Here is a 15,387-nt window from a genome sequence, read left to right as displayed (position 1 = left end):
ACAATTCAACAATTAACATTTGCCATATATGCTTTATTTGCTCATAAATGTTTATAAAATATAATTTTTTTGCTGAATCATCCCAAAGTTGCAGACAAGACACATCACCCCAACATACTTAAGTATGTATCTCTAAGAATAAGAACATTCTCTTTCATAATCATGACACTATTATCAGGTCTTGAGAAAATTAACAATCATTTACTAATATTATCTATTATCCATGCCATATTTAAATTTCCTCAGCTTTCCTCAAAATAATCTTTTATAGTGGATACTCTCTTGAGCCAGGATCCAATCAAGGATCACTTACTGCATTTGGTTATGTTTTTGTAAAGTTTTTTTTTCCATTTCTCAGTCTAAAAATAGTCCCTTCTATTTTATAGCTTTTCTTAATATTAGCTTTTTGAAGAGACAGGGCAGTTGTCTTAAAAAATGCACCACATTCTGGATATCTCTGCTTCTTCTTGATGTTATCTTGTTCCTCTAATCCCACAAGGTATTGAAGCAGTACACAAGTACATTAGAATACAATGAAACAAAAAAATTCAAATTTTTGAAAAGCAAGATCAGTGAAAATATAGGTGAAATAGGAAGATAAGGAGTTCCAAAAGGGGGGAAAGTTTGTATTGGAATAGGATAGACGTAAAAATCTTACAGTTACTCAAGTTGAGCTAACAATAGACTAAGCTTCCCTGGCAAATCAAAAGGAGAAACTTTCCTTTGTTTTCTCATGAGTAAACTTTATAGGAATTCCTTAGCCATTTTTCCAGTTCTTAGGTCTTAAGAAACTTCTCTTTGGGATACTGAATAAAGTAGCAAATAGCCTCAATGAATAGCTGTTTATATGGTTGTTTCTTAGATAGAAAGCAAGTGCCAGGAAAGTTGGACACTGATAAATCCCAGATATCCAGAACAGTACCTACCACAGCTTAGGCTTCAATAAATATTGCTGAATGAATAAATGAAGAAGGTCTCCAGTTTCAGCGGAAGGCATAACACAAATCTCAACTAAAAGACAACAATTCTGCAAGGGGCAAAAATAAATATGACCTATGGTATCTAGAAGAATAAAGAAAGAACCTTCCAGATAACGTCATAAAATTTTCCAAGTTCAAAAAGAGCTGGAATTCTCATGGAAATTGCATTAAATTGATTAGTTTATTTTTCCAAGTTATCTTATGCATTTTTTGCTACTGGACTGGATTATTTCTTCCTTTATATTTTCTAAATGGTTATTGGTGCTGCATAGGAAAGCTTTTGATCTTTTTTGTTAAATTTTTTACTGACTATCCCACTGAACTTTCTTAATAGTTTTTATTTTCAGCTTATTTGTTCAAATTTTCCTGGTAGACAATTATATCACCTTATTATATATAATGACAATTTGCCTCCTACTTTGCAGTACGTTTTTTTCATTATCTTGACAATGAAATACTTCCACCTTGATGTTAAATAATACTGTCGATAGCCAACTTCCTTGTCTTATTTCTAACTTTAACAGAAATGTCTCTAGTGTCTCACTGTTAATTTCAGATGGGTATTTTTTATTAGGTTAAGCTCAGCTGCAGGAAAGAGAAACCAATCTGGCTATTTTAAGCAGAAACATTTATAATACTGAGAATGTGTGCTTATAAAGTTATTGGGAGGACTGGAGGAGTGGGCACTAGGCTGGGTGATCAAAAATGCCTCTCAGTACAAAGTGGCCAAATAGGCCTGATGGGGACCTGCTATCTCTGCCCCAGTTGAGAAAGTGGTAAAATAGAAAACTGGGATTTAGCTCCAAGTGCACGGCTACTGCCCAAACTCTCAAACCCATGTGTTAATTATCTATTGCCGCTTAACAAGTTACCCAAAATCTAAAAACAACAATAGAGATTTGCTTATTCTTGTGGCTTAAATCCACAATAAACATTGATTATCTCTTGAAGTTTCTGTTGGTCAGAAATTTTCAAGTGCTTTGGTTATGCAGTCTGGCTGTGGAATTTCATGGAATTCAATCAGATCTTGGCTGGGGATGCAGTCATCTGTGGGCTTGACTGGGGCTAGAGACCCACCTCCGAGATGGCTGGAGGAAACTTCAGGTCCCCTTCCATGTGGGGCTCTCCATAGGTTGTGTGAATGTTGACACTACATGATGGCTGGCTGCCTCCAGAGTGAACGATCCAAGACACAGAGGAAGCAGCAGCAATGTCTTTTATGACCTGGCCTCAGAAGTCACATATAATCAATTCTGTAGTATTCTGTTGGTCACACAGTCAGACCTTACTGTGAAAGTGGGCTACACAGGATTGAATACTAGGAGACAAGAATCATTAGGTGCTATCTTGGGGGCTGGCTAGATATAAAACCATATCCCATAAAACTAGTGAATGACTCTAGGGATCCTGTTGCAGAAGAACCCAGTGTTTCCAAGAATATGCTTGGCAGCAACAACAGCCAAAGCAGGGGGAAAAGGCCCCTGCCTCATTTGCATCTTCCAAATAGAGCTGCAGAGGAGTCTGGCAAATATAGTTTGCTCCTGTGTTTCTGTTGTTACAGCTTTTCCATTTTTGTAATATGGGGGAAAGCACATTAAAAGAGAGATTGAAATAGATGATGAGTACCAATCTATCAAGTCCTCTACGAAGACCATGACTTTGTGGTACTTCAGCACCAATACATGCACTTAGTGGATTTTCTATAGCAGAGGATTGGAGAAGAGATGGTAGGGAATGCAGGTGAATCAGAGTTGGATAATAGCACAACAGGGGCCAATATGCTCATTTTAATCTAGTTTGCCTATTCACCCATGAAAGTATAATCTGTAAAGAGCAGGAAGTAAGACCATGGGAAGCTCTTACCGAGTGAAAATTGAAGACTCAGGGATTGACAGTGTTTGGGCACTGTAGGATTATGTTTACAAACGCTGCATATTTGCATGGATTATGTACAATTCCCAATGTGCTAGCTATATTTCCATCCCTTTGTCCTCTCAAGAAAACATTTCTGAATGCAAATGAATGAAACTTACACTATTGTGGACTAATCTGGAATCAGATTTATTTAAAAATGACCAACATTTGTAATCAACTAAAATAGTAACAAAGTACTGGGATGTCTCCCAACTAATCAAGCCCCACAGTTGCTGCCATTGAAATTGAGAGTTACTGCTTTTGGGGGAAGGGACAGCAGGTGTAGAAGTTTCAGGTTAGGGATTTGGAAGGGCAAACGCCGGGCTTTCATGTGCTGTTAGGAAGAACTCCACTTCTCATCTCTCACCCCGGGCACCCCAGAGCCGGAACTTGGCTGAGCTGCCCTAGTTTCCCATTGCCAATTCCAAATTATTTCTCTTCTTCCTTCCTTCAGAAACCTCAGCCCTTTTTAATTTTTTTTAAATACTGAAAATTTGCTATCATCCCAAAAGTAAAGAATATACTGAATCCCTGTATACTCCTCATCCAGATTTAAGTGCTATCAAGATTTTGCCACACTTGTTTAATCTCCCTGCCTTTTTCTTTTTTGCTCAGTTTTTTTAAGGTAAAAATTCTAGACATCATGTTATTTTCTTTTCTTTTCTTTTTTATAAAGATTTTATTTATTTATTTGCCAGAGAGAGAGAGAGAGAGCACAAGCAGGGAGAGCTGTAGGCAGAGCAGGCGGAGGGAGAAGCAGGCTCCCAATCCCAGGACCCCGGGATCATGACCTGAGCCAAAGACAGACGCTCAACCAACTGAGCCATCCAGGCGTCCCAACGTCATGTCATTTTATCCTTACATGTGTCACTATGCATTTTTAACTCTAAAGTCATTTTTTTCCTATAACCACAATTGCCATGGTAGCAAACCAGTAACATTATTATGGATTTCTTGGTGTCATTTGAACCCAGTTAATATTCAGTTGTTCCACAAATTTCTATCTACAGATGGCTTGATTAAATCAGGATCCAAACAATTCTATATATTCCATTTGCTTGGTATGTCTCTTAAATCTCTTTTCATCTAGGGCAGCATCCCCTCCACCCCTTTTCCCCAGTGCCATTTGATTGAAGAAGCCAGGCCAGTTGTTTTGTTGAATGTCCCATATTCTAGATTTGTTTGTTTGCTTTCTTGTGGTGCCATTTTACTTCTCCCATTAGCCCCATCCGTCCTGTAAGTGGGAAATTAGTTTCAGGCCTAGTTTGCTTCAGGTTCAACATTTATGGCCAGAATACTTCCTAAAAGGTGCCGCTTTTCATGATGTGGCCTACAGCACATGAAGGTTTAACTTTCCTGTTTTTACTGATCCTAAGAATGATGGATGCTTTCAAATGGTGACACTAATTCCTCCTCCATTGTAAAATTCTCCATTAACCTTTTTCCTAATAGTTTCGTCTAATGATGATCAGTGCCTGAGTAAGTTATTTCACTAGGGGTTACAAAATTATGACTTTTAAATTCTTTTATTCCTTTAATTATCAGCAATTCTCTGAAAAACAACTTTATCTCATCATATATGGGCCATTTTGTCACCCTAAAATACAGGGAACAGGAAAAGTAAGATAAATGATCAATTAATTAGTTTTAATAGCCACTTTTCAGTTAGTGACCAATGAGCTTTGCGTTTGTTGTTTTCATTATTGCTATTGTTTGTCTTTTTTGGTGTATCATAATGAACTCACAGATTTTAAAATATTCAGTTTGCTTCACTCAATTGCAGTTATTTTTGTACTCAAATTACTCTTTAGCCATTGGGAACCTCTCCAACTTGGCTCTCAGGTCTTGTTAAGAGAACTGTGTTAGTCTTTGACGGTTTATTTGCTTTCTGATACAACTAACTGCATCAGGTTCATTGTGTACCTTTCCAACTCCAGATCTGGAATTAGCCCTTTCTCCAAAGAGTCCTTCTTCGTTTTAATGGAAAATAGTTTTTGGAGGCCACAAAACTATTTTTTGTTTATGGGCCTGAGGGATGCTTATACCAGACTGTCACTGAATTTAGGCCTTTCCATTGACAGAGCTGGGACATATGTATTTTTTTTTTAAAGAAAAACTGCCCATAGATTTAGACTGATATTTTTGATTCAAATTTAACATCAAATGCTTTACTTTACTTTTTAATATCTTGATGTATACACTGAAAATTTTGTCCCTAGCAACACGAACATAGTTTTGCTTTAGCCTCTCTCTCTCATTCTCTCTCATACACATATCATACACGTATCTCATAGATATGATACAGTTTTAAAATATAATCATTTTAAAATAATGTCAATATTACAACTAACCATAAAAGTAATAAATAAAATTTACTAAGCTTTCGTTGTGATTCTGTTTCTCCTCGGAATATTGTCTATGAAGGATATTCATTTAAAAAGCTGCTTTCTAGGGCGCCTGGGTGGCTGTCTGTGAAGCATCTGCCTTTGGCTCAGTTATGATCTCAGGGTCCTGGGATCGAGCCCCGTGTTGGGCTCCCTGCTCAGGGGGGAGCCTGCTTCTCCCTCTCACTCTCCCTCAGTGCACTCTCCCTCTCTCAAATAAATAAAATCTTTTTTTTAAAAAAGCTGTTTTCTATATTTGGATAATTCTTTTCTCTCTATGGTTACACCAGTGTGAAATTCATGCCAACCTCTGGTCATATCTCTCACTCACTGAAAGTTTAGCTCTCTGGTTTCCTCTTCATCTAGTATGAGGTCCGCCAGTAAGTGACAGGATTTGAATCCAGTCAGGCTGATGCCAGTGCACTCCTTTCACTCACTACACTAATACCTTGGTAGTTTGCTGATCACAGATCTAGGTTTTCAAAGGACCTAGGGGCAGGATTTGAGTGGGGATGGGGGCGGTGGGGAGGACTGAGCCAGATTATGAAGGCTCAGACTTCTGACAGGGACGGAGGTAAACACGGATGTGAGTATAATGTGATTAATCTGGCCACAGGGTCCCTGTAAGAGTCTCCTGTGACTGCTTATTCTGCAGCTCCGGATGGTGTGGCTCCTGGGAACGGCAGTTTCTTACCAGAACAGGAGGTGCGCTGAAGGCTGCCGAGCGGTACTCTTGTGTTTTCCTCATCTCTTCTTTTGGGCAATTCTTACACACTTGCCGGCTTTAGCTTAACTGCCACTTCGAGGAAAACTGTCCCTAACCTCTTCTACACTATGTTGGCAAGCTCTGCTATGCACTCCCTCTGTCATCCTATCCTTCAGCATTTTCCTCACCCACTAGGAGGCAAAATCAGGGAGGATAAGGTTAAATACCTGGCCAATTAGAGGCTCTCTAAATATTTGTTAAATTAATGAGGTACATTAGATGAATAACATTAAAATGGAAAGGTCAGAATGGCTTAGCCTGCCCTACCTCTACCACCTTTTGTTTGTCTATTAGGGCGAAACCAAAACCAGTCTAAAAACTTTAATATATGAGAACATAGTCTTTCTAAGATCTAAAATTCAGGTCTCACACAGATAGATGAAAATCCGTGAGAAAAGTTAATACATTCAAATCTTTAAATTCAGGAGAGAAATAGTCATCTTTGGAGGCATTCAGGGTAGAAAAAGAAATTGTCATTAGCCATATGTGGCTGAACATTTTGTGAAAGCAGCGGCTGTCAGCCGAATGGCCTGACCTAAATCTGTCAGGCCATATTTGGCTCTATATAAAATATGTCTTGTCTACTTAATTCTTGGAGAAAGAAAAATCTGCAGGCTTTTTGAGTCATCTTCACAGAAATAGAGCTTACCAGGAAGTTAAACAGTTAAGTGGAAGATTGTTTTTAATTGTATTGTCTTTTTGAATAGGTAATACATTCAGGTGGCTCAAAAGTCAAATGGTATAAAATGGTATACACTGAGTTTCCTTCCCAGTCCTATCCCTCACCATCCCACTCCCCATACCCCTCCATCCTACTAAATTAGTATTTATTTTCAATATTTATTTGAGCAGATGGGAGTAAATATATGTTTGCATTCTTATTCCTCTCTTCCCCTTATACAGAAGATAGTATACTACAGGTATTATTCGGCACCCTGTTTGTTTTTTTCCCTACATGTATCCTGGAGATATTTTCATATCTGTACATAAAGAGCTTCATTTTCCTTTTCTTTTAAAATATATTTGCAATGTATTCCGAAGTATAAAGGGCCCACAATTTACTTAACCAGTGCCTTATTGATGGTATTTAAGCTGTTTCCAATCTTTTGCTATTACAAATGACGCTGTAATGAACCATCTCAAACATGAAAGGGAAGATTATTTTAGACTAGTACAAGTAAGATTGGATTAGAGCATTCAATAGGCACAGTCTGGCAAATAGCTAAGAGAGTCCCTTTGTAGAACTGAGGAGTGAGGTGGTTGAGGAAGGGGGCTCTGTGGTCAGTTGAATGTGTAATGAATGACCAGGGAGATCTGTCTAAGGGAGAAGTTTTCTTGGATTTTTAGAGAACCGCATCAGGCAGGAAGACTCATCTGTACGGCCTTAGGCCCTTAAATTTAAACAGATGTTTTTAGTCTTTGGAAAATAACATCCGGCTTGTCCCTAGGGAGATGCACAAATGATTAGAAAAGCCCATTCTTGGCCACCTCCCCAAAATTCCAACTTTTTTTTTAGGAGACCAAGATAAAAAAAAAGACTCCCTGCCTGATAAGGTTCTGTCAGTCTCAGAAGATGTGGTACAGCAGGCATTGCTGATGGCCTATCCAACGTCCATCCCTTCCATCCACAGGTATCTGGGGCAACAAGGGCTGGATAGAACAGCAAGCGCCCAGGCAGGTACTCCTTCAAACACTGTTCTTTAAATAACTATTTGACTTGGAGTGCCTGAGTGACTCGGTTGAGCAACCGGCTCTTGGTCTCAGGGTCTTGAGTCCAAGCCCCACATTGGGCATGGAGCCTACTTAATAAATAAATAAATAAATAAATAAATAAATAAATAAATAAATCATTGTTTAACTTTAATATAGTGGAGTTGGGAAGAAATAGATTTTCTGTTAATACCTTTCTAGAAACAAATTAACCTGAATGAATTTTCACCAATGGAAGCAGAGTATTTGTGAAAACATCCGCCCAGTCAGTTCACCTTTTCTGTAGCCCTCTTTGGTGATGTTTTTGTGTTTTTGTTTTTTTGAACTAGACAAGTTCCTAAGAGGCACACTGAGGGGATTACAAAAACATAACACGAAAGATCACTCTATCTACACAGCACTATTCACACATTATTTGTTTTTAGAATCTCTGTTCTGCTGACTTTCATTTTAGGGTTACTGCTTGTGGATGTTGCAGAAAAAATTCACTAGGGTTATAGGTGTGCCTTAGAAAGGAGTTTTATTGTTTTTCAAATTTCCCCTCAAGGGCAGTAGTTTGGAGGCGGCCACTTTATGCTTTTTTAATTTGTTCCAGCGATAAGCATCATTTTATAGATCAGCATACCACAATAACAAAACTGGTTGCTCATCCCCAACTCTGGCTGTGGGTCACAGATTAAAACAAGATAAGCACTGAGACAGTGGAATGCAAAGTGCTGTGGAGCACGGAGGAAAAAGAAAATAATGCTTTTCTGTGGCTGGTTAGAAGACAGTTTGTATAGTGGGAGAAAGCATGGATTTTTGAGCCAGAAAAAAGGCCCAGCCACATAATTTGCAGTGCCCAGCACCAAAGAAAAACGTGTAACTCCTTGTCACACAGTTATTAAGAATCTTGGGGCATCTGGGTGGCTCAGTCAGTTAAACATCTGACTCTTGATTTTGGTTCAGATCATGATCTCAGGGTCAGGTGATTGAGTCCCAAGTTGGGCTCTCACTGGGTGCGGAGCCTGTTTAAACCATTCTCTCTCTCTCTCTCTCTCTCTCTCTCCCTCTGCCCCTCCCCCACCCGCATTCACTGGCTCTCTCTAAAAAAAAAAATCTCAAGACAGTGACAGCAGAGCATTAAACCAAATGTGGGGCCTCTATGCAGGTGACACGCCTATGAAGCTGGCCCTGCCAGAGGAGCTTGGGTTCAAACCTTTCTCCTGCCCCCATCCCCCAACAAAGCCCCCTGGCTTTGGGCAAGTCACTTCCCTGAGTCTCACTTTTCTCATCTGTAAAACAGTGATAAATGAACCCCCCTTGAAGAGTTGGTATGTGGCTGAAATGAAAAGCATTGGACACATGATAGGTTCACATTCCTCTTACTTTCTTATTCTGTATTGTGGGCTCTGATGTGAAATGGGGTTTGGGAGCAAACAGTCAAGAAAGGATTCTTGAGATGTCTTTGGTGCAAAATAGGTGGTTTTATTAAAGCATGGGGACATGGGCAAAAAGCTGCACTGGGATCATGAGAAGAGACTGATTATATACTTGCAAGTTGGGAGTGTGTTAGAAATAGCTTAAGTCTCTAAGGAATTTGGAGGTAAGGCTTCCAGGACTTTGAGGGCCTAGCTGCTGTTAGGATAATGTCATTCACTACTGTCTAGTAAAACCTTAATCATGAGACCCTTCAGATATTTATCAGTGGACCATAAGTTTGGAGGATGATTACTAACATATATCTTGGCGGGGGGCAGGGCAGTGTAGATATAAAGGAGGTGTCCAAAGGGATTTTTATATGTTAAAGAAGACTTACAAGATCCTGGAGGTAGGGCTAATGTCAAGCTAAGGTTACCTTTTGCCTTTAGCAAAGTATTGAGGCAGTTGAGTTTCTGGAAGAAAGTCATTCTGCCTGTCCCAAGTACTTGTCAGTGGGCTGTAAGTTGTAAGGAAGTTTAATTTTTCCTACATTTCTTTTACCTTCGTTCTCCACATCAGTCTCTTCCATCTGTAGCCATTCCTACATTCCATTCTGTAGGCATTCATCTTCTCATTACCCACTATCCTATCCTTTTAATATCTTTCAAAGGGGTATTAGAGTGAACATCATGAAAGTCAATATCTAATCATTTATGACCCACAAAGTGGCAATTTCATATTGTACAACCTAATACAAAAGCCTTAGCATGACTGAACAGTAGTGTCCTCAGACCCGAGCACCTGAGACCTTCCTTTGTGCCCATGTTTTAGGGGACACATGCCCTGTCCCCCTACCTTACGCACCCCCGCACTCTTCTAGATGCACCCTTCCCCATCTAAAGAGTACTACCATGGGCTAAGTCCTCTACTAGACCACACTTCGGTATGAGGACGCCAAGATTCCCTGCCCAAACTGCCCTCAGCCTGTTTCTAAGACCCACCTTGCCCCTGCCCAGGAGCTGCCTCCTCCACGAAGGCTGGGCATAAAATTTGAGCGAACTACACTACCTCCAGACAGCCTGCTGGGCCCAGTGGGTGGAGCTTGGACAGGCAGAAAGGGCTGGGGGCGATGGTGGGAGAAAGGAAGGGATGCTGGCACGCATGTGCACCAGGCCCCATGCAAAGCTGCCCAATCTGGCCGGGAAAAGGAGGGCTGATTTGTGGCTGCGTATGTACACTTGCCCCTCTCCTCCCTTTTCACCTCCATTATGAGGGGACTGCCTAGCTTTTGAGGTGCCCTGTCCTCTGTCCACAACTTAATCTTCCAGTCTTATATGTAGATATGCTTCTCCGAACCTTCTCCCAACTACTTATTATGTCCCCAAATACCCTGTACATTTTTTAAAAACTCCGTGACTTTCTACACAATGCTGTCTCAGACCTTTCTCCCTTTTCTACACTGATGAAATTCTGGTTATTTAGGAACCAGCTTACATATCAACTCTTGTATTAGTCATCCCTACCAATCAATCCTCTCTACTTTCCTGACCTTTACCCTAGGCAGAGTTAGCTGCTGTGTGTGTGTGTGTGTGTGTCTGTATTTTACCTACTGTGATCTCATAACACCCTCAGGAAAACACATCACATTATATGTAATTGCTTTTTTTTGCTCCTAGACTGTGCAGGAGCTCTCCCAGTATAGGAAAGTTGCTTCTTCATGCTTATTCTTGGTGCCTAAATCCTGAGCTTGGTACTTAGTAGATGGTCAAGGAATCTTTCAGTGGGGTGTTGTCATCAAAATCCCAGCACCCCCAGTGATCAAGGGGCCTTGGGCAAATTACTGAATCCCAGTTTCCTCTTCCTTACAATAGAAATAATTACCTTCTCAAATGGCCCTATGGAATGAATGAATGAATGAATGAATGAATGAATGAATGAATAAATAAATAAATAAATAAATAAATAAATAAAACAAGCCATCCAAACTGCTTCAGCACAAAGATAAATAGTATGAGCTCAATAAGGGATAACCATAATTAAATTAGCTCCTATTTGCAAGCTGGTGCAGCCACTCTGGAAAACAGTATGGAGGTTCCTCAAACAGTTGAAAATAGAGCTACCATATGATCCAGCAATTGCACTGGGTATTTACCACAAAGATACAAATGTAGGGATCCGAAGGGGTACGTGCACCCCAATGTTTATAGCAGCAATGTCCACAATAGCCAAACTGTGGAAAGAGGCAAGATGTCCATCGACAGATGAATGGATAAAGAAGAAGTGGTATATATACACAATGGAATATTATGCAGCCATCAAAAGGAATGAGATCTTGCCATTTGCAATGACGTGGTTGGAACTGGAGGGTGTTATGCTGAGTGAAATAAGTCAATCAGAGAAAGACATGTATCATATGACCTCACTGATATGGGGAATTCTTAATCTCAGGAAACAAACTGGGTGTTGCTGAGTGGTGGGGGGTGGGAGGGATGGGGTGGCTGGGTGATAGACATTGGGTAGGGTATGTGCTATGGTGAGCGCTGTGAATTGTGCAAGACTGTTGAATCACAGATCTGTACTTCTGAAACAAATAATGCAAGATATGTTAAGAAAAAAGAAAAAGAAGAAGATAGCAGGAGGGGAAGAATGAAGGGGAGTAAGTCGGAGGGGGAGATGAACCATAAAAGACTATGGACTCTGAAAAACAAACTGAGGGTTCTAGAGGGGAGGGGGGGTGGGAGGATGGGTTAGCCTGGTGATGGGTATTAAGGAGGGCACATTCTGCGTGGAGCACTGGGTGTTATGCACAAACAATGAATCATGGAACACTACATCAAGAACTAATGATGTAATGTATGGTTATTAACATAATAAAAAAATTTAAAAAAATTAGCTCGTATATTCTGATTCTTGAATGTGTAAAAGGAAGTAAATAAATAGTCCTTTCAAGCCAACAACATGGTTTCTTGGAATTTGTATTTAATACCACAATCTTAATAGGACTGTGAGAAAATAGGTTTAAAAAACTGCCTGAGGTAAAGTAACACTCAAAAATTGTTTATTAAAAAGATACCAAGTAGAGCGCTGTGAATTGTGCAAGACTGTTGAATCACAGATTTGTACCTCTGAAACAAATAATGCAATATATGTTACGAAAAAAAAAAAGATAGCAGGAGGGGAAGAATGAAGGGGAATAAGTCGGAGGGGGAGACAAACCATGAGAGACGATGGACTCTGAAAAACAAACTGAGGGTTCTAGAGGGGAGGGGGGGGGTGGGGGGAATGGGTTAGCCTGGTGATGGGTATTAAAGAGGGCACGTTCTGCGTGGAGCACTGGGTGTTATGCACAAACAATGAATCATGGAACACTACATCAAAAACTAATGATGTAATGTATGGTGATTAACATAACAATAAAAAATAATTAAAAAAATACGCTGTCAAAAAAAAAAAGATACCAAGTAAAAATAATACATCTGAATAATTAGGTAACTCTTGGGGCCCTTGGCACCAAATGGGTAAGAAAAATATTATAATCTATTTTGAGAGATATTTATAATAATGTTTATATCTTGACTAAAACTAGGGAAATAAGGAAGCATAAAGTGTATTTTTTATAACTGCCTCTTTAAGAACTTTCTATAAATAGATGTAATAACTATTGTTTTTATATATCTACATATTTAGGTATTCCTACAAACATGCTGTAAGTATACATATATATTTCATTTAGATGTTTTTTTAAAATAAGGAAAAGTTTAAAAAAATAAGAATAAAAAAGGAAAAGGTAATTGCAAGGAAATAATGCTAATAGAAAGAAAACAATCACTATGCATTGCTTTATGTATCCTACTCAGTCTGCTGTGACGTGTTACCCTAAATTGGGGCCTTTTGCCTATTAGCATATTATGCAATATTAAATGAAACTGCTGATACTTGCATCCTGGCACCTTGAAATCCTGTTTTTATAAAGGAAAAAAAGCAAGAAAATGGAATGTGATCTAAGCTTGCAGGAAAAATAAAAACTAGTTGATTTCACTTATTTGAATCTTACTGCTTGTATAGAATGACTGTAATAAAGTCTGCCAACTTTGGTAAAGAACTTAATGATTTCAATCTTTGTTTTCCAAGCTAGTGCAAGTAAAATAAAATCAAAAGGATACTGCTGTAAAGCAGGTGAAGCAAGCAACTGTCAGCTGCAAAATCAGACACTTTCTTCTGCAAGTTTTCTATGCTATTATTATGCTATTAACTGTTACAGTTTATGTCTTCAACTAAGGGAGACTACAGGCCTACCTATCTACAAGGGGGAACTATGCAAAACTGTTTTCACAATAGTACATCTCATTGCACTTTTAAGATTCACTTAAGTCCATAGGAGCTGCTAATTTAAAGTCTCAGGATATCTGAAAATATCTGGGGTTGAGAATGAATAAGTTATGAGGAAGATGGAGATAATGATAGCAAACTTGGGACAATTTTCAAGGCACAGAAAGAAATCTGGTAAATCGTGTGTATTTTAGGTGGTAGGGCTGAAACAGTGCTAGCCTTACAACCGTAACAACCACAACATCACAGTAAAGCAGCTTTTGAATTGCCTTTTGTGCTTAAAAGTATTATAAATGGGAAACCAACTTTACTCTTGTCATAGTGCTAAGGCACAAATAGTTAAATTCTAAATTAGAGGAAAGAGGAAACGGAAGCTTCCTATGGAAAGAGATGGCGGAGTTTGGCGTTGAGTTCCCTCTCCTTGCTTAAAAGATCCAGGCTGTGCTTTTTGAAGGCTTCAGACTGCAGCCTGAGCTCATCGTAGGCCTTCTGGATCCCGTTGACCCTGCGCTGAAGTTCCCGTACTCTCAAGTTACTGTCCACGGCCGCTGCCTCTTGTTGGAACCTCTCCAGGGCATGCCTCCTGGCCACGTCTGCTGTCTCCAGCTTCTCCTCAAGCTGCCGGATCTCTGCCTGCTTGTTCTGAAGCACCCGGCCCCTCTCCATGGCCAGCTGCAACAGCTCGTCCTTCTCACGAGTGACCGTCTGCAGCCTGGCCTGCAGCTCCTGGTTCAGGCTGCCGTGCGCCCGCTCAGCCTTGGCCATCTGCTCCACCGCCTGCCGGTGCTGCTGCTGGAAGCTCTGCACCTGGCTCCGCAGCTGCTCCATCTCGCTGGCGTGGGCGCAAGCCTGCTGGCCCTGCAGCTCCAGCAGCTCCCTCTCCCTGGCCTGTGCCTGGCAGGCTTCCTGAGAGCACCTCTGCTTCAGGGTCTCCAGCTCCTCGGAGAGGGCCTCGCTCCGGGCGGTGAGCTCCAACACTTTGGCCTCCCGGTCCTTCAGAGCCTGGCTGAAGAGGCTGCTGTTCTCCAGCCTCAGTTTCTCATTCTCCTCCCTGAGCTTCACGTTCTGACTCTTGTGTTCGTCCTTGAAGCGGATCATCAACTCGTGGTTGGCTGCCAGGCTCATAAAGCGTTCCTCCAGCTTCCGGGCGTGCGCGGTCTTGGCCTTCAGCTTCTCGGCCTCCAGCACCCTCTTCTCCTCCAGCTCTGTGTTGAGCAGCTCCAGGATCTGGCAGCGCTCCAGGGCCTCGTCTGACCTCCGCTTCAGGATGCAGATGAGCTGGGACTGCTCCTGGATGCGGGAGCAAAGCATCGCCTTCTCGCTCTTCTCCTCCTCGGACAGTCCCCGGAGGTTTGCCAAGGCCTCCCTCAGACCATCCAGTTCCTTAAATTCCATCTCCTCTTCCTGCTTTTCCAGTTTTTTGGTTTGCTTGTCTAAGGGCTCGTCCGTGGGTGGAGGGTCCATCCTGGGAGGCTTCTCTTCCTGAGGCATTAGGCGCTGCTCTCCTCCACCATCAGCTAACCGCACAGTCTTTCCCCTCGGATTCAGAAGCCTCAGTGTTGCTAGCGGCTCCCAGCACTCTCCAGCAGTTGCTTTTTCCAGTAAGGAGCCCTGTGATTGGTGGGCAGGTCTTCAGAATGCTGTGAAGTAACAAGGAGATCTGGGGGAGTCCAGAACCAATCCGGTCAGGTTATGGTTGCCTTTCCAACAAATCACAGCTCTCAGCTCCCACCTCCCAGCTCCCAGCCCGCTGTCTGGCCTGGATTGTAAAGAGAGGAGATGCAAGTCCCACTGGGTTTCCAGCCAGCATGCGGGTGGAGCGGGGGGACGGGGGAGCGGGCGGGGGAGGGGCAGGAGAAAACTACCTAATTTCTGGGAGGAGTAAACAAATCAAGCTGCCGGT

At 41.2% G+C, this 15,387-nt stretch overlaps 1 protein-coding gene across 1 annotated transcript; it reads right to left on the bottom strand.

The window, feature by feature from the left end:
• Positions 1 to 12,522: 12,522 nt before the first annotated feature.
• CCDC89 (coiled-coil domain containing 89) lies at positions 12,523 to 15,166 on the bottom strand. Its single transcript, XM_027579916.2, has one exon. It carries the CDS (start codon positions 14,973 to 14,975, stop codon positions 13,863 to 13,865), a length of 1,113 nt encoding a protein of 370 aa, XP_027435717.1. The 5' UTR covers positions 14,976 to 15,166; the 3' UTR covers positions 12,523 to 13,862.
• Between the last annotated feature and the right edge of the window lie 221 nt (positions 15,167 to 15,387).

The sequence above is a fragment of the Zalophus californianus genome, chromosome 11 (assembly GCF_009762305.2).
Source record: "Zalophus californianus isolate mZalCal1 chromosome 11, mZalCal1.pri.v2, whole genome shotgun sequence".
NCBI classification, from domain to species: domain Eukaryota; kingdom Metazoa; phylum Chordata; class Mammalia; order Carnivora; family Otariidae; genus Zalophus; species Zalophus californianus.
Note: the sequence above shows the minus strand (reverse complement) of the source record. Positions and strands in the feature narration are given on the sequence as shown.

Coding starts and splice junctions, on each gene's coding strand:
- CCDC89 (XM_027579916.2), bottom strand. CDS start 14,975: ATGCCTCAGGAAGAGAAGCCTCCCAGGATGGACCCTCCACCCACGGAC.